Source organism: Mytilus edulis, chromosome 2 (genome assembly GCF_963676685.1).
Source record: "Mytilus edulis chromosome 2, xbMytEdul2.2, whole genome shotgun sequence".
NCBI classification, from domain to species: domain Eukaryota; kingdom Metazoa; phylum Mollusca; class Bivalvia; order Mytilida; family Mytilidae; genus Mytilus; species Mytilus edulis.
The window spans coordinates 5,067,176-5,092,034 of record NC_092345.1 but is presented as its reverse complement, the minus strand read 5'-3'; the positions used below and the strand labels follow the sequence as shown (position 1 = coordinate 5,092,034).

At 30.9% G+C, this 24,859-nt stretch overlaps 1 protein-coding gene across 1 annotated transcript; it reads left to right on the top strand.

The window, feature by feature from the left end:
- The first annotated feature begins 359 nt into the window (after window positions 1-359).
- LOC139511282 (barH-like 1 homeobox protein) lies at window positions 360-2,900 on the top strand. The gene is made up of 3 exons (XM_071297895.1): window positions 360-787; window positions 1,515-1,716; window positions 2,379-2,900. Exons 1-3 carry the CDS (start codon window positions 481-483, stop codon window positions 2,587-2,589), a joined length of 720 nt encoding a protein of 239 aa, XP_071153996.1. The 5' UTR covers window positions 360-480; the 3' UTR covers window positions 2,590-2,900.
- Window positions 2,901-24,859: the final 21,959 nt, after the last annotated feature.

Here is a 24,859-nt window from a genome sequence, read left to right as displayed (position 1 = left end):
TGGCAGATTTCAGGTTGAAATTTTGAAATTTGAAAATGATTTCTTTCCGCATGTTTCAAATTACTTGTAAAAACATTTGATTGTAAGGAACGCGACATGTTGACTTTGCACACCTCGCTAGTGTTCATTATTCAATTCAGACCAGCCATGAAATTATATTGTGAATAATCATAATAACTGCAACAATGTCAAAAAATCAATGGTCTTCAAAACTGTCAATCTAAAAGTACCAGGTAAATGTGCACCTGAACATAGACACGCCCACCAATGTGATTGGGTACCCGTTACATTTTCAATAGCGCATTTACGTTTCTATTATTTATGGAACGCCTTTAAAAGCACGTTTCCTCATTAAATTTACATTTTAAAATTTGTTTCAACCAACGACTACCTGAAATCAGCATTTATTGAATTGGATTCTAATTTGAAGTTTATCTCAGAATTTTTAGAAAGAAAAAAATCTGTACAGACAATAATAATATGACTTATCATCCTGCTATGGAACACTACTCAGATTCCGAAGACAACGTGGATATTGATGGCACCAGTGATGATGAATATAGCGATTCAGAAAAAATGTTTCCGAATAAATCAAACTCACCGGGATGTTCCGAATGTGGTGTAACAAACTCAAAATCTGCCAAATTAACAGTGAAACCTTCATTTCTCATAACTGACATTTTATCGGACAGAAAATCCCAGAATAAAGACACTTCATGTAGTGATAAAACACACTTAAAAGAATCATGTGATACAGACTCAGAAGATTTCATCCCTCATAGACATGGTAGTGTATTTTGATAATTCTAACTTTTTTCATTATAAATATGTTTACTCGTCGTTTTGTTTTTACACTTGATGCTTTATATTTTGGATATTTTAAAATTGAATCGTTGAACTTGTTTTAAATGTTAATTTGATAAATAGATCTTCATGTTTATTATTATTTCCATTTCTCTTAAAGTCATTTCTTGTATCTTCATTTGCAAGAGATCACTTCCTTTTAAGGGACTGTAATGGACAATTTATCTATTGTTAATTTATAGATAGAACATTAATGTCCAAATCAATAAATAATAATGAACCAAGCTACAAGTGACAGTAGGTTAAACATTCCCAAATAACTTATACCACTGTTAAGACTCTCAATATATAAGTTGTCCTATGTATCTAAATTGTGGCCTTATGAAATGATTTGGAATATGTATACATTTATACTTATATATTTTGTTAGTAACGTTGGTTAAAAATAGTCTTAGTTGACATTTCCATAATGTTCCCATGATAAATCAAAAGGTTTTAATTTCTTTTCTATGTTCCCTTAATAATTCAACATCTTTATTTTATTTTGTTATATTGTGTGTATCAACATTTTTTTTACAATGGAAATTACTTTTATCGAATACGTCTTCTTGTCTTCCATCATAAGAAAAATAATTTTATTCTAGTAAAACAATCACTATCGTTTCTTATCTTAATTTATCTTAATTCATAGTAAAATTTTATTTTTGCAGATCGATTTTCAGAACACTGTCATTACAGTAACAAATCAAAGAAACCGAGGAAAGCCAGGACTGCATTTACGGACCATCAATTAAATAGTCTGGAAAAACATTTCGAAAGACAGAAATATTTAAGTGTTCAAGATCGAATGGAATTAGCAGCTAAACTCGCCCTGACAGATACACAAGTCAAAACATGGTACCAAAATAGAAGGTTAGTATATTCAATACGCCATAGAATTGTGTTTATTTTCAAAGTTCATCTTTGAAATTGTAACTTTTTTAGTATGAGGTTGTAATTACTAGCAGGTATAGTTTTTAAGAGAGTGCTAATCGAAAAACAGCTGTCTTCTATGTATATATACTACAAATGCAGTCCAATACCATAGCAAAAGTAACAAACAGTTGTTATCCATTTTTTTTTTATGTGTTTGAGCTTTTTATTTTGCCATTTCATTAAGGACTTTCTATTTTGAATATTCCTCGGCGTTCGGTATTTTAGTGATTTTACTTTGTACAAAGGAAAAGCGAAAGATACGTACGAAAGGAACATTCAAACTCACAAGTCGAAAATAAACAGAAAACGCTATTGCAAAAACAGAACAAAAGATCAAAAGATGAATATCAGTATACAAAATACAACATAAAACTAAAGACTGAACTACAAATACCAGCTACACATTTCGTTGTCAACAAAATGTACAATGTTCATCTGTCATATGTAATGCTAGTTCCACTATGAGTTGTCTTCGACTGACATTGTATTTTAGATTTTATAATTTGAATTCGACAAATTTCAAATTGTTATACAACAAGCACGATTGTTATTGCAACATTGCGATAAAGAAATTAATAATATGTATGTCTATTTTACAGAACAAAATGGAAAAGACAAACAGCTGTCGGACTAGAACTGTTAGCTGAGGCAGGAAATTATGCAAACGTACAACGAATGATGATGAATCCATATTGGCCACCTTATTCAGCAGAACCCCACCATGGACTCTATCCGAGTGTTAATAGTCTATATCTACGACAATCTACACCGCTGTCTCCACGTGCAGTGATGCCACACATGTTTTTGTAGTTCACTGACCACATGATTTCTAAAAACAGTATTATGTTTCTCTTTAAGGCAGACTAAGAACTAAAGATATTTTCAATAGTTTTATGGGTTTTGTGCAATTTTATTATAAGCATTTATATGTAGAACATTTACAGAAGAAGGGTTACTTTTTTTAACATACAAAACATATAGTTTGTTTCTATTAGGCTCTAACTAATTATGGTATTTCTGAAAATACAAGTCCCTAGTTATTGTATATATTGTTACATGATATTTTTCTATAGATACATTTTATATATAATATAAAAAATGAAAATAAAAGTGTGTTGTGGTTTTACTTTTACATTTGTCCACTAAAACATGTCATATAAAAAGTAAGTAGATCTTGAACATATACTAGGATTACCAACGAGACAACTCAATGATTACCTCGAATCCAAATGTCCCGGATGTAACCAACATTTTCCCATATGGCCTTCAAGACAAAACAACAAAACCCATTACGTATAATATAAAAAAGAAGATGTTGTATGATTGCCAATGAGACAATTCTCGACAAGAGACCAAAATGACAAAAATTAACAACCATACGTCACCGTACGGCTTTCAATAATGAGCAAAGCCCATATCGCATAATTAGCTATAAAAGGCCCCGAATTGACATTGTAAATCAATTCAAACGAGAAAACTAACGACTTAATTTATGTACAAAAGAACGAAAAACAAATATGTTACACATAAACAAACGACAACCACTTAATTAATGACTCCTGACTTGGGATTGGCACATACATACACAATGTGGCGGGGTTTAACATGTTAGTGGGATCCCAAGCCTCCCCTAACCCTGGATAGTGTTGTTACAGAACAACATAATATAAACTATTAAAATCAGTTGAAAAAGGCTTAACTCTTCAGATGGATACGTTTAATAAGCTATTTAAGGCACCAGTATAACAAACACAGAACAAATAATTCAAATATTAAACCATTCCAATTCTTGGGAAAATAATAGAACTTGATCAATGCACATAGAACTAAATAACACTCTGATTCAGAAGCATTTGGTTTATGTCACTTATCTGTTTTCATAACGTGTTTTTTATAATGAAGTGGTTATATCTGAAAATATTTGTTTCATCCTCTATATGTACGAACCCGTTCAGATATCTTGCTTCTTGAAATGATATGTAATAGTTGCTGGACATGGTAAAGGCTGGTCAAAAATAAAACATTTGAAATGGAGTACAGATGCTTTCATACATATAATTAAAAAGTTCTTGGATAATTTGATTTGAACGCAAATTAATCCATGTAATGCATGATCTCTTAGTACCGAGACATTAATTTAGCTTGTCCTTTGTTACGACTCTCGTCAGAGGTTATAGTGTATTTCTATATTTGTTTGGTGTTATACATGCAGATTTCGAATCTCCAACGATTCTGTTAAGTTCACTCACAACTTTTCTATCTATTTTTTGTTTTATCTATACGGAAATTGTATGTATGCTAAAAACATTTACTTGAAATTCTATAAAAAGGATGATAGTAGTTGTATGAATTCTTCTTGACAACGTCAATGTCCGTTTCAGCAATAATTTTATCAACAGTGGTAGGGACTCTTATGGGCATCAATTGCGACTCTGCAGTAGCAGAATTGTTCATATATTGTTATGAATTACAGTTTGAATTCAAATAATTGATACTCACTCGTATTTTGATGAGATTTTTGCTCCAAATATTCCTGAATTATTTTTATCATAATACAAAAAAATAATAAAAAATACTTACGTAATTAAATTAAATATGAAATAAAGGCAACAGTAGTATACCGCTGTTCAAAAATCATAAATGTATTGAAAGAAAACATATCCGAGTTACAGACTAAAACCGATTCGATGTAAAATGTGTATGGGTTGCGTCTCTGTAAGGGACATTTATTATTCACTTCAAGACAACGAATACTGTTTTGTGTCATTTGTTGGTAGCTAGTTTTATTTCTTGCATGCGTATTTTTTTCAATTCCGATATACATAAGCAATCACAAAACCATACAATGGACATTCGTTTAAATGTTATTTTGATTTTTGAAATGTGTTCTTGTGCTGTTTTCTACTCTTTGATAAGGTTGTTGTCACTTTGACACATTCCCCATTTTTATTCTTAATCTAATTTTGTATTTTCCTTCTTGTGATTTTGTGTGTTTCCTAGATATTCCCCGTTCTTTCAGAAATGCTCTATATTGCCATGGCCTTAAATACAAATCACAATGTCAAGTGTCCTTTAATGCGACTGTCATACAAGTGAGAGGTTTAGCGCTATAAAATCAAGTTTAATCCACCATTTTTTTGCATTTGAAAATGCCTGTACCAAGTCTTGAATATGACAGTTGTTGTCCATTCGTTTAATGTGTTGTATCATCTGATTTTTCCAATTGATTAGGGACTTTCCGTTTTGAATTTTCATCGGAGTTCAGTATTTTTGTGATTTACTTTTATGTAGATCTGCTTATTTTTCCAGTAGGACATGCAAACATCATTGACTTATGAATGGCCATAGTTACAATGTTGTTGTCAAATCTTATTCGTTGGATTTGTAACTCGGTGACTGAAATAACTGGTTAAACAACCATTATTTTAATATTTGTTTTATTGTTTCATCTGGAGAATCTCCGAATACAATTAATGAAATGTTGGTTTACAGTTTGAATGATGTGCCCGGGTATGTTAACATCATTTATTTCTGGTCAATACCTTTGATTATACACGATAAACTCTTGCCGCATATTGGTATATAGTTCATATATTCAGGTATTATATTAAAAAAAACATTAGTCTACAAAATGATTTATGAAAAATATATTTTGCTGGACGTTTATCATTCAGCTATCATCACCAAGCAGCAGTCTTTGAAATATTTTTTATTTAATACTTATGTAATAAATCTAAAAAGAAAATACATTGTTTGTTCTATAAATCATGCACATAACTGAATTCCTCCAACGCACTTCGTAGATTATTGTCAGCATTTATTTCATATAACATTGCTGTATAGTTCTTCAAACTCTGTACGGAGAACCGATGCTTAGGAAATGCTTTAAATGCTTTAATGGTCAATTAACAATTTACACTACATCTATACTAAAATGCTATTTACCCTGTAGTGCCTCATCATAAGTTGTATCCATGTCAATTGGTAAAAAGACGGCTGCATTGCACTTATCAATTTTTCTTTTAAGTTTTTGCAAAGACTAGCTTTCTTTTAAAATTACATCAAATCTTTGTACAAAATGTAAAAATGTATTGGAATAAATATTATTTTAGAGATAAATTTGTTATGTCAAAAGATATAAATCGTCATTTGAGAAGTAATATTTGACCTTCATTAAGGAATAGTTACAGTAGTTGATAATGAGAACGTTTGCTGGCCGACCTTTACTAAAAAATTGAGTAAAACAATATTCGGGTAAAAAACAAGAATTCTGCTTAATATAAAAAAGATGTGGTATGATTGCCAATGAGACAACTATCCACAAAAGACCAAAATGATGCTTAAGTCCACATTATAGTACAGGTTATTCAAATTATAATCACTCCTGGAAAAAAGGAACAAATATAAAATAAAATACCGAACTCCAAGGAAAATTGAAAAAAAGTCCCTTATCAAATGTAAAAAAGCTTCAGTTCAACGTTCTCACTTCAATAATAAACAAAATCCATACTATATAGTCTCCTTTTAATAGCCCCGACATGATTTACATGAATAAGAATAAGAATAAGAATTTTATTAGTTTAAAATCCAAACAATAAGATTGTTACTAAATTAACAAACAAAAACAAAACAAAAACAAAACAAAACAATCAAACAGACAGTCAGAAATATTATTGACAAACGATAGACATTAAAAAATACAAACATATAAACATTTTTATTTATTAATATCAATTATAATACTTTTTTTGACAGCATGCATCCTCTTTAATCCATTCGTTTGATGTGTTTGAACTATTTATTTTCCCATTTGATTGGGGACTTTCCTTTTTGAATTTTCCTTGGAGTTCATTTTTTTTGTGATTTTACTTTAAAATGATCAATTAAAATATTATGATTATATATAACATTGTAATTCAAGCCACCAATCACGCACTGTTCATATATTAACATGTGAAACAATGCAAGAGGAAAACACCTAACAGTTTGATATGCAATGAACAAAAAATTAAACAAAGATAGCAACCAACGACAACAACTGCATTTCATGCACGATCCTGGTGTGTGTCTAGTTCTTATTACTGCTTTTTGTTAGAAAATTATAAAATTTATGTTGTATTTTCCTTCGCATTTCATGTAAGAACCAAACTTCAAAAAGGATAGATATAAATTTGCAGTGTACATCTTCTTAAAATCATGTATAACATATCTGCACATATCTGAAACTTGATAATTTCAACACCCCCAGGTTAAAATGGAAGACAATTCGTTCTGAAACATCCCATTCAATGTTGCCAACATCCTCGTTATCATATTGCATGGTATATGATTCTCCTAAAGAATCAGAATCGGAACCATCTATTCTCAGGCTCTCCGATCCGACCGTATGTCTATCATTATACATCAGTCTATTTTACAAATTGAAAGAAATAAGTGTGAAACAGTTAATCTGTTTAAAACATCTTTATTGCTTAAAAACGATTTGTTATTTACGTATTTATTTACTTGTGTTTGACTTATCGCCATCTCAAATCACGCACTAATTCATCCTATTGTACAACAAAATTGGTTTAAAATACAATATTTAGTTTTTGTTTCTAGGTATAAATGGTATTTGTTATGAAAATATAGAATTTTGAATGGTTTAAAATAGTCCATTTAGTTTTTGTTACATTTAGTAAATAGGTTTTGTTTTCGGAAAGACTCGATGATAACGGCATTGCCTGTTATCTTTCTAGTTGTTAAACACATCTTTTCATGCCGCTTAGCACGTTGTTTGAGGTAGTAAAGTATGGATAAAATGATGTTAAGTGATCATAGATAGGAGATTAAAAAGTGCTGTATCAAGTTTTAAACGAAGTCGTACTTTTTGAACGTGTCGAAATAGTCAAGTTATTTGAGTTGAATAGAAAAAATCGTTAATAGTTATCAAAGGTACAAGGATTATAATTTAGTAGGCCAGACGCGCGTTTCGTCTACATGAGACTCATCAGTGACGCTCATATCAAAATATTTATATAGCCAATTAAGTAAAAATTTGAAGAGCATTGAGGATCCAAAATTCGTTAAATTTGACAATAAAACAATTTATTAAGATAGAATTATCCTAAGCCGTTTTTATTGTTTATTATTCAACGAATAAAAAACAAAAGACATTAATCGGTAAACACTCATTCTTTAAAGACATATCGTATATACAATGTGCTAAGCTCCAACACGTCCAGTTAAGAAAAATAGAATAAACAGAAACTATTTAATTCACCACCAGCAGCAAATTATCATACAGACATAATACTAATATTGTGTTTTCTTTTCTTTGTGTCCTCATTAGTTGTTATTAATTTACATTATTGTCAAATACAAGGACAATGATAAATACTTGTACTAAAAAAAGGTATTGTCAAAATATAACCTAATGAATTATAGGGATATAGGGACACAGTTATATTGTTATCTAGTCTTCCATCTTTATACAGTAAGATCATGTTGAAAGAGAACATATTTTTCTTATATTTAAAAACACGTATTAATCTACGTATGGACGGAAAGGAGAGGTTAAATCCTATGTTCTGTTTGCAATTCTGTTTTAGTAAATTTCGATTGAAAGAGTTATTTCCTAAAATATTTTAAAGAATTCACTTTATGGCTATATCAATTTAGTTAATTTAAAAAAAAAGAGATTAAAATAAACATCAGTATGCCAATTGACAATCGATTATTGAAATCAAAAGTTTATAATAATTTACCATATCAAATCATGTCGAAGTTAACCAATTATGTTGTCTTACCGTACTTGTTATCTTTATTATTTTCATATATTTTCTTTTGATAACTATTTACACCACTGGGTCTATGTCACTGCTGGTGGACGTTTCGTCCCCGAGGGTATCCCAGCCCAGTAGTCAGCACTTCGGTGTTGACATGAATATCAATTATATGGTCATTTTTATAAATTTTCTGTTTACAAAACTTTGAATTTTTCGAAAAACTAAGGATTTTCTTACCCCAGGAGTAGATTACCTTAGCCGTATTTGGCACAACTTTTTGGAATTTTGGGTCCTCAATGCTCTTCAACTTTGTATTTGTTTGTCTTTTTAACTATTTTGATCTGAGCGTCACTGATGAGTTTTATGTAGACGAAACGCGCGTCTGGCGTATAAAATTATAATCCTGGTACTTTTGATAACTATTCACGTTGTCAAACACACTGTTTGGGGAAAAGTGAAATAACAAAAATACCGAACCCCATGGTCAATTCTAAACGGAAAGTCCTTACGCAAATGACAAAATCAAAAGCTCAAACAAATGGATGACAACTGTCATATTCCTGACTTTGGATAGGCATTTCATTATGTAGAAAAAATGTGTTTTAAATTAAAATTGTCCGTCTTTGATATGATATCTAAATAGTTAAGTCCTCCAAGTTACTACAAGGGACGATATCAAAAGGATGAGAACACAAATCAGTGTTTTAATCGCTAAATACAAAGACAAATACGGGGGAGATGTTATTTTATTATGATTTAGTTTTCCATCTTTATTCAGTAAAATGTTAAGGAATGGGAACATCCGATTTAATCTAAAATGTAAAAATACATATTTAGTCATGTTTGGATAGAATGGTGAGGTCACATCATGTGCCTCGTTTTTTTAAGGATTGAATGTGACTCCTAGTATTATAATATACAATTTATTTCTAAAACAAAATGTCGTCTTTTGCTGTTAGTCGTCACTCTTCACCCCTACAAACCAATTGTGCACACTCTTTGTTTAATGTGTTCTTTTTCTAAACATGTATGCCAGTAAATCAATCAATCAAATTAATAACAGCTTCTTTTTTTTTACAAATATCTCTATCTTTTAAACAGGAAACGTACAATAATACTCAATTAACAAATACAATAGTGGCATATTTTACATACCACCAAGAAAAGTATAGCTGTTGTTATCCACTTTACAATCAGTTAAAGAGAATGATGTTACTATCCCTACATAAAACAACAGAAAGCTGAAACTTGACTTCAATAAGGGATATTTGTCGGTTGATTGACGGACAACACCCCATCATTTAACGACAATTATCGCCTATTCTTAACAATGATAACAGTAACAATCTGACGCCAATCCATACCCTAAGTTTGGGCTGGTTTTTATGTTTTTGTTCGTATTTATTCGTTCAAATAGAGATATTTTGTTGCGGTAGAAACGCAACATTGTTTATATTTTCTTTGATACCATCGACATGACTATTTTACATAGATAGTTCCAAGTGAGGCAACAGTATAGAGATAAAAACATATTGGGTCTTTACGAAAAATACAATTCACTATTTTAAAGTCTAAAATACTTTTAAAGACTTCACTCTATGACTTTAAATATATATTGAAATACCTAAAACACATGTTCAAATAAATATAATTCACCAATTTGAAATCTAAAATAAACTAAACGTTTATAATAATTCACTTAAACAATTTATGTTGTTTTATCGTACTTGTAGCCTTGATTTCCCAATTGTTTTAAGTAACTAGAAAATACGCACATCATGACAAGTAAAATCACTAAAATACTGAACTCCGCGGAAAATTCAAAAAAAGGAAAGTCATAATCAAATTGCATGATCAAAAGCTTAAACATATCAAACGAATAGATAAACAGTAGTATACCTGTGTTCAAAGGTCATAAATGATTTGCGAGAAAACAAATCCGGGTTACGAACTAAAACTGAGGTAAACACATCAACTATTAGGAGAAAACAAACGAACAACAGGAACACTGAAGTGAAGAAAAAACCTGCTTAGGATTCTTTCATAAATGAACTTATCATACATTCCAGGATAAATATGTATACGCTAAACAACCATTTAGACTACAAAATACTAATCAGTGACACTCGAATCAAAACATTTTCACAAAAGGCCAAATATGATAAAGTGCATAGAGGACCAGAAAATTCCGAAGAGTTTTGCTAAATACAGATAAGGAGTCTATACCCGGGGTAGACATATTTAGCAATCCGAAAAATATTTGTCCAACCTGTGTTTTAAACTACAATCATTAGACATTAGTTTTTATGGTTATTCATTTCGAAAATTTAGAAAATATGTGTTTGAACAATCATAGTGAGCATCAAAACAATGTTATGTTTGATATAATCAAAGTTGAACATATTGTTAGTCTTGTATTATTTTAATTTTAGTTTCTTGTGTACAATTTGGAAATTAGTATGGTGTTCATTATCACTGGACTAGTATATATTTGTTTATGGGCCAGCTGAGGGACGCCTCCGGGTGCGGGAATTTCTCGCTACATTGAAGACCTGTTGGTGACCCTCTGCTGTTGTTTTTTATTTGGTCGGGTTGTTGTCTCTTTGACACATTCCCCATTTCCATTCTCAATTTTATCATATTGATAGCAAATAATAAAAAGTGGCGCAGTCTTTAATAGAAAGATTATATATCAGCAAATGTAAATCGAAAAAAAGTTAAGATAACAAGCGGACAAATCAACGTAATGCACAAAAGAAAAAGCCGAATGTGTGTTGGAAACCAAGCCAATATTTCTAACTTTACACTTAATCATGCAGGTTAATTTTCAAAAGTGCTGGGCCGGGACGATCAGCAGGGAAATATGAAGGCTGCGGAAAACTTTAAAATGAAAATAAGAAAATTGTCATTTTGACAGGTACTCTAGATCTGAATTGGATTTAATATTCCTCATTCCAAGCAGACGGATGTTTTTTTTAAATACCACCCATAAAAATCATATTTTATAATATTCAATTTTTAATTAACCATAAGAAATAACTATTAAAAAAATATAAATTTCAGCTTACGCAATGTGCAAATTCAACTACATGTTAAATCATAAATTGTATAATGATTTATACGTTGTTGCAGTAAGCAACAATGTGGAACATTTTTGCGTGTTGATTACATTCATACGGGTAACTACACTTGCCAAAAAGTCTAATACATTGCATTATAACTGATCGTATCTGCTTATTATTGCGTTTAAGTACTAAATGCACAAATCTGACCATAGCACTTAAATCACCCTGGTTCAGTTTCCTTGGAAAGTTGTTGATTATTATCAATTGTATTCAAATGTCAAATTCTTGCAGATTTTACTTTCAAAAGTAAATAATGTATTTTTCTTTATTCCATACGCCATAGATCTGAGTTTACAGATCTCTTATACCATTTATGTGTGGTCGGGGTCAACATTTTCTTCAGAAAGGAACGATATTGCAAATTTATCATCCGATTAAATTTTATGTGAGATAACGCGATAATTATTAGAATATTAAAATCTTTGTTGATTCCATGATTAAATACATTGATAGACAGTTAGAACATCAGATTAAAATGTTTTCGTTTTGAATAATGACAGGATTTCACTAACGATAATGTGTCATAAACAGAATCTAGCTTTTATTCCATGTAATTACAGCATAGTATTGCTGACACATTGAATCTGATATGTATCTCAAGTCTACTATGAAGACATATCAAATTTTAAAAGCCAGTAATTTGTTGATCATAAATATTTAACTTTTACAACAAAAGATATGTCTATCATTTAAATACAGGTAATGAAAGTTAAATAAAAATGATATTAAACATGTTTGAATACAACTAAGATAAAAATCTCAAAAATCTTTATTGATGTTTTATGAAATTGTTCATGGTCCAGCATGGTGCTGATATTTGCTATTTGACTCAGTTTTTTTAATAAAAATAATAATAAATCACTTAATAGTCACATGTAGACAAGCATTGGACATCTATTTTCTCTGGGTCTCATATGCTGATGTGCTCATGAAAACATTGCACGGGTATGTCCAATACCTGTCTACACTTATGAATGTTAAGTAATTTATTCTTATTTTGTTATTGCATATTGGCTTAAATAGATATAAACACCCCAAGTAACGAGATTTGAATTACATTTTGCCCCACGTCTTCGTCTGTATTCCCCGGTCGATTGCCATTGAACTAAGCAAAATATTGTACTATCAAATATTATTAGCAATACTTTGTATTGAGATTGTTTGTTTGTTTATAACGAAAAACAAAGAAGGGAAAAGTTTATGTAGCTTTTAATCCAGAATTTATCCACTTTTTTTCTACACAAGTAAATACTTTCCAATTCAGGAATATGACAGTTGTTATCCATTAATGTGTTTGCGCGTTTGATTTTTCCATTTGATTAAGGACTTTCCATTTTGAATTTTCCTTAGATTTCGGTAATTTGTTATTTCTGTTGTTTTCTTAGAATATTGAGATGGTGACATGCTTATATGTTATATATGCTTATTATAAACGAAACGATCGATTATATAGTAACATATTAATAGTTATCAAAGGTACAAGGATTATAATTTAGTACACCAGACGCGCTTTTCGTCTACATAAGACTTACCAGTGACGCTCATATCAAAATATTCATAAAGCCAAACAAGTACAAAGTTGAAGAGCATTGAGGGTCCAGTGTACATTAAGACTAGTAACAGACAATCGAGTGGTCATCGCTTGCTTAGCTAAAAGATGGCGACATTTGTTCCTACTATGTTATAAAGTTCATTACTTTTGTAGTTTTATATTCATTGAAGCAATTTCTGAAGGTCAGCAGTATAGCAATTATAAATGTCTGTAGCAATTCAGGGATATCACAGTTGTAATTCATTCGTTTGATGCGTTGAGCTTTTGATTTTGCCATTTTATTATGGACGTTCCGTTTTATTTTTTCCTAAGAGTATTTTTTTTAATTTTACTTTTTTTTCCATGTTGTTGGTTGATATAGTCGAATATGTGATTTTGTCAGTTTTTTTGAGAGTTCGTTATTTTTGTCAATTCTCTTTTTCCCCTTAAAATAGTTTCGATGATTTATTTTTACAGCAACATAAAACCACAAAAATAATTCATGTACAAGTAGCTGTCTGATTAAAAAAAGTTATTCGGCTGTATATTATATACACCAGTAAAGACGTAATTTATACATTTTATGTCCAAAACATGTATTTCATCGCTTTGAATATGTAAGATCTATTTACCACTGGACGATAAGTAGCCATTGTTACTTGGATGGAGAGTTGTCTCATTGGCACTCATACCACATTTTCCTATATCTAATGACACTCCAAAAAGGCCAGTTTATCTTTAAATAATGTATTTGCAATTTACACCTGAAGCAAACTGAAGCTGTTGACATCTGGTATGAGCCGATACCACTTGAAGGTGTTCTATGAGATGCATATGTTTTGGATGACTGTTGAGCTAAATGTTTGTTTTTTTATCTTAGAATTCAGAAGTCTAGAATATTGGTAGGCCTCGTTCAGTGTTCAGTCTGTTTAATAGTGGTTCTACAAATATCGCTTGCCTTTCTCCTAATACAAATAATTATATCTCGGTGAATCCTCCCGCTGGTTTCATGGATGCATATTTTTTCTCGAGAACGAGAAGCAGTTTCGATTCCAGTCACAGTGAAACCAAAGACTTGAAATGAAAATAACACTTCATCGATGTTGTAGTGGGTCTGACGGCCATTTCTAGATATACTTTCATCAGGAATGTTAAAACTCAACATTTGAAAGCCTAGGATAAATACTACCAAAATAAATGATCAAAATTGGTATGTGCTGCTTCATCGCTGAATATGTGGCGTTTCTGAGCAATAACTGTTCGGCTAGATTAAATGTTCTGGTAGGATGACAAGTCTTTCTTCGAACTGTTACATTGTGGGGAAACAAGTATCAAATTAACATGTTCTTGTCCTGGTATGCATGTTATATATGCCATACTTTGACGTACAGTATCACTCCATATTCATCATCATCGCCATCAACATGTAGTCATTAACCTCATCATATTCTTCATGAACGTCAACTTACAAACTTTGATGCTTATATTGACGTTGTGTACATTTGCCGTATGTCTTACGTTGAGGGAAATCAAACGTATTCGTGCTGCTACAACATTGGTAGTAACACATCAGAACGTAGTACTAGTAAATTATATATGTCTGCGATGTTGCTGCTAATGTTTTATAGCAGTATTACTCGTTTGTATTACTATTGTGTCTTTCTCCAGCTGCATTTTGAATTTGGAGCAGTGGAAGAAGCGTTATTTTTTGTTTCTGATTATCAAAAAATATATAAGAAGAATGTGTCCCCAGTAAATGGATGCCCCACTCGCACTATCATTTTCTATGTTCAGTGGACCGTGAAATTGAGGTCAAAACTCTTATTTGGCATTAAAATTAGAAAGATCATATCATAAGGAACATGTGTACTAAGTGTCAAGTTGATTGGTCTTCAACTTCATCATAAACTACTTTGACCAAAAACTTTAACCTGAACGGACGCACAGACGAACGGACGAACGGACGGACGAAGGAACAGAGCCACAGACCAGAAAACATAATGACCCTCTACTATCGTAGGTGGGGCATAAAAAGAACCTGCAATTGCAACCTAATTGATTTATTTTTTTTGCAGTTCAGTTTTTTTAAAGAAAACATTTAAGTTTGAGGTACGAAACACTTTGTATCTTTATCATTTTAAGGTTTTATGCAATAAACTCACTGTTCAATCGTGATATTTTGAATTTATTTTGGTTTCATTTAAACTTTGATCAAAGAAAAAAATAATTTAACGTTCAGTATAAACGTCATTGTTTGAATTAATTCAGGTTTTTCAAATAAACATTCTTTGTATCACACCTATTCTCTTAAGCAACATCTATTTAAATTATTTTGTTGGCATACATGTATCATTATTATTATATATGCATTCTTGGTAGACACGTTAATAACCTTTATATTGTATATTATACATATGAAAATTATCTTTGTGACATTTGTAATACATGTATGTCTTTGAAAATTTTTCTTAACAAATAGCAATAACATGACGGTAAAATTTTAAATTCTGTCACCCGCCAATACACATAAAAAATATTAGAATATAAGTTGATGATTATATCTCCATAGGAAATAAGTACTGCGAGATTAAATTTTCTTCGGCTTAATTTGAAATATTAGTTTGAATATTTTATTTAATTGTTTTGTTTAATAACCCTCGTTTTAAGTTTCATAATTAATGTTAACAATGTATTATAATACTGATTCTCAGGCTAGCATTACAGTCGTTGACCTATCTTGTCTTTAAATATGGTGTCTATTCACATCTAAACAATGGTATCATACCCGAAAAACGTTTAATAACAATTATTCAAACGTTTAAGAATGTTTTGTTGTTTAAACGCCCGAATAATATATCCAATTCATCAGACAGTTCATATCAACACCTATAGATAGATGAACATTTACCATAAAAACCTCGTCAAGTGTATCATGGCGAGCTATCACGTTATATCTAATGGTTCGTCTGTCTACATATGCTGTTCTCTACAGCATTGTTCGTACTCATTGCTTTTCCAAAATATGATTTATGCAAATCTTCAGTCTTTGACTATACTTTGTTCCTTTTTTGAGGGAATTTTAGAGATTATTTTAACATAATTGTATTTAAGACATTTTGGAGTTTTTACCTATACTTACTTTATATTGATCAAACAATTTGTGATGATCAACGTTAATTGTTTATTAATAAGCTTTAAAGCAGTTTAAGTGATAGTTAATGCAAACAGTGCAACAGTGATGGATGAAAAACCGCTGTTATATGTTAATCTTTCATTTTAAAACAATATGCGGCTTCAATATTCCCATAAAAACGAGATAAGCAAGAAAAACAATGATCAAAAGTGGTCTGAAATGCATATAACCATATCTTTATTGATTGTGAGACTATTGGATCAACATTACTGTGTGAACAGCAAAAACAAAATCCACATATGTCTACTGTTATAAAACAGGAACTAGAATCTTGATTATTGTTGAAACAAATGTTTCCTACTGGTCAGCAAAGTCTAGAAACGATCACATTGCTAACAATGAAAACTTATTGTTTTTATTATTAACAACATTTGACTTGTATTCTCAGTGAAATATTAACGGGTGCTCCAGTCAGATTTTCAAGGATCGGTATTCAGCCCATTTTATTTTAAATTTTATATACACAGCATAACATGCGGAAAAAAACAAAATGAGTATTCCAATGTCTATCACACAAAAAGTATCAAATTTTTAATTAATTGAATGTGCCTTTTTAACCAGTACAATAGTAAAGCTCTATAAATAAATATGAAACACATTATATATGGAACAGAGATTTTTCAAACCTTCCGTACCTCTCTGCTAAAGTACTTTAGGAACACAGTCAGGATCAGTAGGGGCCATTAAATTGATAAGGTGCGAATTTGTGAATTACTGATAACCGACCAGTAGCCAAATCAGATATCAAATGTAGAATTGTTAAAACAATTTGGTCCAGAACATTGTTGAGATGATAGATCACAAATTATATAGCTGTTGATAGGTCTAATCAAAATGCCGAATAATTGATCTTAAAGAAACAAAAGAAGAACTTAAGTTGGCCGTGTAAACGCTCTTTGCCTGACAATAGGCGTGCCAAAGAGGATAGATTAATACCTGGTTGGCAATCAACACCTTGGGTTAAATGATTAAACTACTTATCTCAATCATCAAATTAACTGTAGAAAGACCTTGGTTGATTTCTATCTTCTGCTGTTTAATAACAGTTTTGCAGGTCATTTATTAAAATATATTGACACGATATATCAGAACAATTCCAAACAAAAAAACTTTGACACAACACGAAAACTATTATTAAATTGTATTTACACGTAATTACTGCAAGATTATAACTGATAAATGAATATTTTTTTTATAGATATTGAAAACTAATTCATCTCAATATTTTCACACGGAAATTAATAAATTAATGCTTGCAAATTGGAATTAAATTGTTCGGTTCATACACTTTTATGTCGCTGAGTGCATACCATAAATCAATGCATTTAAAAAACGAAAGAAAGGAATATTGCAGATTTCTGATTGCAGATAATTTAAAACTGCAAACAAAGTTGTTATAATTTATATTTTATGACAATGTATAAATTAAGTTCTTTACATACTAATTATATCTGAAAAGTAAATTCCCAAAAATATTGAACTCCGAGGGAAAAAAAAAAAGTCCCTAATCAAATGGCAAAATCAAAAGCCGAGAATAAAATAAAGTAAAACAGGAAGACAAAAATTGTGCCAGTATGATTTCATTTACTATTCCAAAATTTTATAAATCTTCTGTACTGATATGATATATAACATATTCCGCGGAATTTCACCGATTACAAATCAATAAAATACGGAAATACTAAGGTTTGAACTCCCTCAGACAGGGCTCATCTTAGATAAATGTGATAATTATTTCTATGTCTCTTTTGCTTGTAAGTGCCTTAAGTTTTTAGTACTTATGCATTCCCGGTTCTTGAATGTGTTTATTTAGGAGTTCCTGATAAAGTTTATTATCGCTATTTTGTGCATTTTTTCTTTGATACTTTTTGTGATAATTTTCATATCATGCTACTCGCTTGAGATGGAAAATTATCGCTTAAAACTAAGCATGCACGTGACGTTGCTAACGAAATTGACATGAAATTGACAAAGTCGTCATAGGTAAAATAGCGATAAAAAGACTATCATTGTTCATCTCAACTCGATTGCCTTTCTCGCTTTCGCCGTCCCGGCTCAAGCGAGAAAATCAATCTCGTTGAGATGATCACCGATAATCTATAAATCCAGTACATCGTTTCAAAGTAAGACTTTGTCAATCAACGGAACAAATTGAAAACAACTGTCATATTCGTGACTTTGGGTATAATTCCTTATATGTATATTTCAGTCATGTAGCTCCTTACGTTTCTACGCATTTATAACATCCCTGGCTATCAAAACATTTTGTTTGAGCCTTTTTAATAAAGATTATCAGGTAAGGGCAAGCTTTTAATTTGGACGCACGACATTTTCAAAACGTTTTCAACTGATTTTTATAGTTTGTTTTTATGTTGTACTGTTATACAACTGTCCCAGGTTTGGGGAGAGTTGGAATCCCGCTAACATGTTTAACCCCGCCACCTTATTTATGTATGTGCCTGTCCAAAGTCAGGAGACTGTATTTCAGTGGTTGTCGTTTGTTTATGTGTTCTCGCTACATTGAAGACCTGTTGGTGACCTTCTGCTGTTGTTTTCTTCTATGGTCGGGTTGTTGTCTCTTTGGCACATTCCCCATTTCCATTCTCAATTTTACATATTTGTTTTTCGTTCATTCTTTTGATATGAATGAGGCCGCTAGTTTTCTCGTTTGAATTGTTTTACATTGTCATATCGGGCCCTTTTATAGCTGACTATCCGGTATGGGCTTTTCCCATTGTTGAAGGCCGTACGGTGACCTTTAGTTGTTAATGTCTGTGTCATTTTGGTCTCTTGTGGACAGTTGTCTCATTGGCAATCATATTACATCTTCTTTTTGATATTTAATTTTATATTTTATCAGCCCTTGGTCGATGCAACCACTGGTGGACGGATATGTAGTCACCACATGAATCATCATCTCAGCAGTTTTGGCTTCCGTGCCGACATGATTTAAACATGTTTTTTTCTAAAATTACCCGTTGATACATTAAAACTTTATATATAACGAAGAATCTACAGTTGTAACTTACCAAAAGCAAAGTTGACCTTAGATAAAGGAGTAGGTTAGGTAAGGGCCGATTTTGGCCTCAAACTTCAGGTTCATTTGATTAAATATTTTGAACTGATTTTGTCATTAAAGACGACCAATTGCAAGCTTAAATATAAAAAAATCTATCAAATATACCATAATATGTAAGTTAAGATGGATTTTGTCAACAATGAAAGTGGTTGCATCCGTGTTCACTCTCAACCTTTATATATGTTATGTATTATTATCAAATACAACTTACATTTAGTGTTAAGAATGAACACATATGATGCCACTTCCATTTAAGACTAAAACCGTATAGAATTTGACACAAATGCTAAAATTGTGAAGATTTTAGTAATTAAACATGACTTAATGGTGCTAGTACCAGATACATGTGCATTTTATTGTAAAAAACAACCCATATTTATGTAACAGAAGTATCCACTTTATAATGAATAGCTAAAAGTTAACATTTTAACAGCTTTGTAAAACTGATATATGTTGGGGCCAAAAGGGGTCTTACTGGACCTACCCTTTTGGATATATATTCAATTTTAAGGGTCAGATATAACTTATCATTTTTATTCATCGTTACTTATTAAGGTAGGGGTACAGCAGTCAACATTGTGTTATAACACCCTCCATTATAAAACTAAAAAATATGTCACCAAAGAAAAACGAAAAGGCATATAGACAAATGTAAAAAAGAAGATGTGGTATGATTGCCAAGCATATTAGAAAAAACTAAAGACAAGAATAAAAATAAAAATAACCACTGCACAATAACACAATGACGGGATGCACAAGTACCGAGTCAATTCAAATAGAGACTACCAAATATATACAAAACAGTAAAAATAATAATTTACAAACTCAAATAAAAGAATACTATAACACGTTATTAATATAATAAACAATACCGGTACCAAGAATCAATATTTCAAGACCATCGCGATTTTTTATGAAGTTGGTACGGAACATCTTTCAACAAGATCTTGGTATCTTCCGTTAAACTTTTTTTTTTAGAAAAAGGAAGATACGTTCTTTGAATAACTTTGGTCCATCAACTTTTTGCTCAGACACCGGACACGTTAATCATCATACGACATATTTCTGTAAAACTTTATAATGTCTATACAATTATAGGTAAAAATAGAAAATGAAAGATTTGTCCAATGATGATACTGTGCGTAAATTAATTTAACAGCATTCCAAATATTCAAAATTGACTGACCCTTTGGGTGCCATTAGCCTGCCAACAATTATGTAATATTGAAAATGTACATAATAATATTCAATAATCTATTATAAAAAATCTAGCTGTTCTAAAACGTTTTTTAATAGATTGGTTCAATACGTGCCACACACTATTTAGTATCTGTCCCACGTACTTATACTCACAAACGTTTAGTCAAATTATTACCGTTAAAATACATTTTAACCTTTTAGTATCAGCGGCTGTGAAGAACTCAATGACTATGAAAGAAATCAGAAAGTTTTATCAAGTGTGAACTGAATTAATAGGATCTTTAGCTCGGGTGCACTACATTAGAAAATTGTTTCCCTTTGTATATCCAAAAATTACCATTGTTGTTTAATTGTTCGTGTCAGTGGCAAAGGTAAAACATATAAAGTTAATGAAAGCTATCATATCTCGATCAGTACGACACTATCATCATAATCTTATATACCCTGTCGCTTGTAGTAATTGCTACTAATTGCTCTGAATTCATTTAGGGTTAGGAGTCACAACTGACGCCAAAATAAAGCAGCTTGAATGGAGTTTAACATATATTTAAGATTCCGCGGTTTTGTAAATTAATAGTTTAACCACCAACTGCCATAATTATACAAGAGGCTAATAAGGTGTATTTTAGATTCTTTGTTTGCATATAAATTTCACTGATGAAGGACTTTCTTTCACATTGTTAGTTCGCGTTGCATACACTTTACTCTTTATTATTGTTTACTTTTACCCCAATGTTTATGAAACTGATGACATGTATAAAAAACTATCTTTTTTAAGGAATTGCTAGGTGATTGGTGATTAATTCAGATGTATATAAGGTCATAACAAATTACCAATATACCAAGTCTATGCAAAAACGTACCAATGCGTATTGAACATTAAGACCTTATGTATTCAACAAAACCCACCGGTGAGTCTAACTTAGATTGTGACACAGTGAAGACTGATCTACCCATATTCTGATAATTTTACCTATTAAATGTATGTCTGTTTTTTTACGCTTCGTTGTAAATATAATGGAATTTGATGCGACTGTCATACAAGTTCGAAGTTCAGCGCTATAAAATCAGGTTCAATCCATCATTTTCTACATTTGACAATGCCTGTACTAAGTAAGGAATATGACAGTTGTCCATTTGTTTGATGTGTTTTATCATTTGATTTTGCCATTTAATTAGGGACTTTCCGTTTTGAATTTTCTTCCGTGTTCAGTATTTTTTTTATTTTACTTTTATTTTTAGACGAAACGCTCAAATGGCCATATAAATTACAAACCTGGTATCTTTTGGTGAGGTTTTACGATACACAGCATTAAAACTCCTTTTCGCTTAGGAGACCAGATACTCAACGTATGTCTACACTTTTGATATGTCACAACAACAAATGCAAGACTTGATTTATGAAATGTAATTTCCAGTAATAGTTTGTAACCTTTCCAAATGGTTGGTCTTTAAATGCTCTTCAGATTTGTGTTATTAGAGTGTCATTGGTGTATGAGGTGTTTCAGACGAAACTGCGTCCATGTCAAACTTACGAAATCAAACAGCATTGTTTCCTGCATTGTCAGCTGGTATCAAAACATGTGCATTTCTTTATATTAGATCTTATTCTAGTTACAGAGAGTTTTTAATTTACAATTTGGAAATCGTTATATTTCACTGAAGGGAATTTTTAGGATTCACTGTAGGGACTTTGTGGGATTTATATAAACGTAAACTTAACTTTAGTATACTATATGATTGAAACGTACCCTATCGGAGAAGACAATGAACACATAATGATTAAGATTATCATTTGACTCTTTACTCCTACCACCTGCCAGACTCGAATGACATGCATATTTTTGTCAAAAATTGCATGCATAATGTAAAAGCACTGTACCAGTTAAGCGTATTTTTAAATATGAAATACTTGAATACATATGATTTAAAACATTATTTCTGTTTAATGAATCCTTATATTCAAAGTTTTCAATATAAAAAGATATTATTATAATGTAACTGCAACAGAAAAAAAACAGGATATTAGAAAATATTTAAATAGTTTTATCATGACATTGCACTATTTGATGTTTCATTGTTTCACGTCTATGATATAAAACATTAGTGTAAATGTCGGAGCAGATGGAACCTTCACAATTTTATTTGGAAAGTTAGGTGGTGTTCGTGGTGGAGCGTTGTACAGCAATGCTCAAAGTGGTTTATCTAATATCAGTGTAGTTCCTAAGTAGTGTCATGCACTATTGAAATTATACTAAAATGCTAACATCTTTTGGTAGGCTTTAGAAAATGATTAGATAAAAATTGTTTCAAATATGTAACTATTTCCGTCTGAATAAAAAGTTCCATCTTTAAACAGTTGGGTTTGTCTTATAAATATTACTCAGCAGTTGTTCTACCTCTAAAAGGTACAAAATATACAAATAATTATTATTTTAAAAAATGTTTATAGTATTTGATTATTCTGTTTACAGCTTGAATTTTGTAACGCAATTTCTTTCCAAAAGAATAATGCCACCCTTGCATGAAAAATAGACAAATGATGGTCTTGTTGTTTTGTCCCGTTTAATATAGTTGATAAATAGCAAATTTGAAAGAAAGAATGAATTTTTAATGCAATTTCCTGTATATGAAAAATGGGACAATGTAAAATACTAAATATTGCAATATACAATGTAATAAATTTATATGGTTTTCAAAATGATATTAAGAAGAACTGAACAAACCAACCTGTTTTTTTGAAATACAGCATATGAACTGTCAATAACCATTGTTTGAAAATGTAATGTATCTAAATGTTTTGAATGATTAATTGTAGTTTCTAGTTTTATCAGTAATTCCCTAGTCAATTGATAGTGATATGTTATTCTTAACTTTTGAATACAATAATGATTTACCAATATTATACACAACACTTGTTCCGAGAAGAAACTGTTGGACATTTCTAGATTTTTGATAAATTATTTTTTCCAGATTGTTTTCCAACTGTTATAAAAATGCTGGCGTCTAGATCATCTGAAAAATTTCTTTTTATTATAAATTTTTTTTTAATATTTTTTTTTTTATAATTCTCCAACTGTCCGAATTTCGGTCAGTTTACATGTTCAGCTAAGTCTTATTGTCGTTCATTGCATTTGATAGCAATTGTCTCTATCTCGGCTTATTCTTAACATTGCATTTATCAAATCCATCAATCTATGTTTTCCGGTTTGATTAATTTCCAACTTTGAGTTAATTATAAATTCCGGCACACACTTTTCAGTGAAGATATCGGGAAAAAGCAGGCGTATACCGCTACAAGACAGCACTCGCACCCGCAAGTAGAAAGGGATGAATATTAATGCAAAATCCACTATAAATAAATATATTTAAACTAAACTTTTCAGTGGTGACTACACTATTCACCAGGCAATGTTTGTCAACTTTATATATTATGTGTGCTTCTTAATACAGTTTTGTATATATTTAACTATTCAATATAAATAATAAATGACCAAACATCTAATCTGATAGCTTATTTTGTATGTCGAAATCTGACGTTTTAACATTCTTAGTGAACATGTGTTTTTTTCGTAACAATCTTATTCTTAGATAAGTCATTTCACAAAACGTTTTCGCGGCTTTTATATTCATTTGACACATTTAGAGACATATTTCACAAAATTTAAATTGATTATATCTGTAGAATTATTGATGTCACATAATGATCTATTCTGATATTAATATTCATCTCAACGAGTTACACATTACTAATCATAAATACTACATTGAAAAGTTTTTCTATTCAAATCATCGAGTCGCTTGTTCAAAGTCAATCTAAATAGCAAAAAAACTTTAAATACTCTTACAACACCTAAGCTAATGTTATCAATTGGGGTTGTATAACATGTTTAATTGAGTAAATAGTATTATTTGGAGTTTTCATTGTTTGTGGTTTCTTTTACTTTTTTCTGTCTAATTTTTATTACTACTACTTGGTCTATGCCTCTGCTGATGGACTGATAGTCCCCGATGGTATCACCATCCCAGTAGCCAGTACTTCGGTACTGGCGTGAAAATACGGATTGTGTGTTATTAAAGTATACAATTAAAAAACTTTTTGAAATGATTCAAAATTAAGGAATGTATCTCCCTCATGCAAAGCTCTGATTCCTTGCCCTACTCTTTTGTCATTTTGGTTTTTAG

Bases quoted from the DNA above. Each gene is read 5' to 3' on its own strand.
- LOC139511282 (XM_071297895.1), top strand. From the start codon at position 481: ATGACTTATCATCCTGCTATGGAACACTACTCAGATTCCGAAGACAAC. The intron at 788-1,514 runs GTAGTGTATTTT...TTATTTTTGCAG, and splicing joins TTTCATCCCTCATAGACATG to ATCGATTTTCAGAACACTGT. The intron at 1,717-2,378 runs GTTAGTATATTC...TCTATTTTACAG, and splicing joins ACATGGTACCAAAATAGAAG to AACAAAATGGAAAAGACAAA.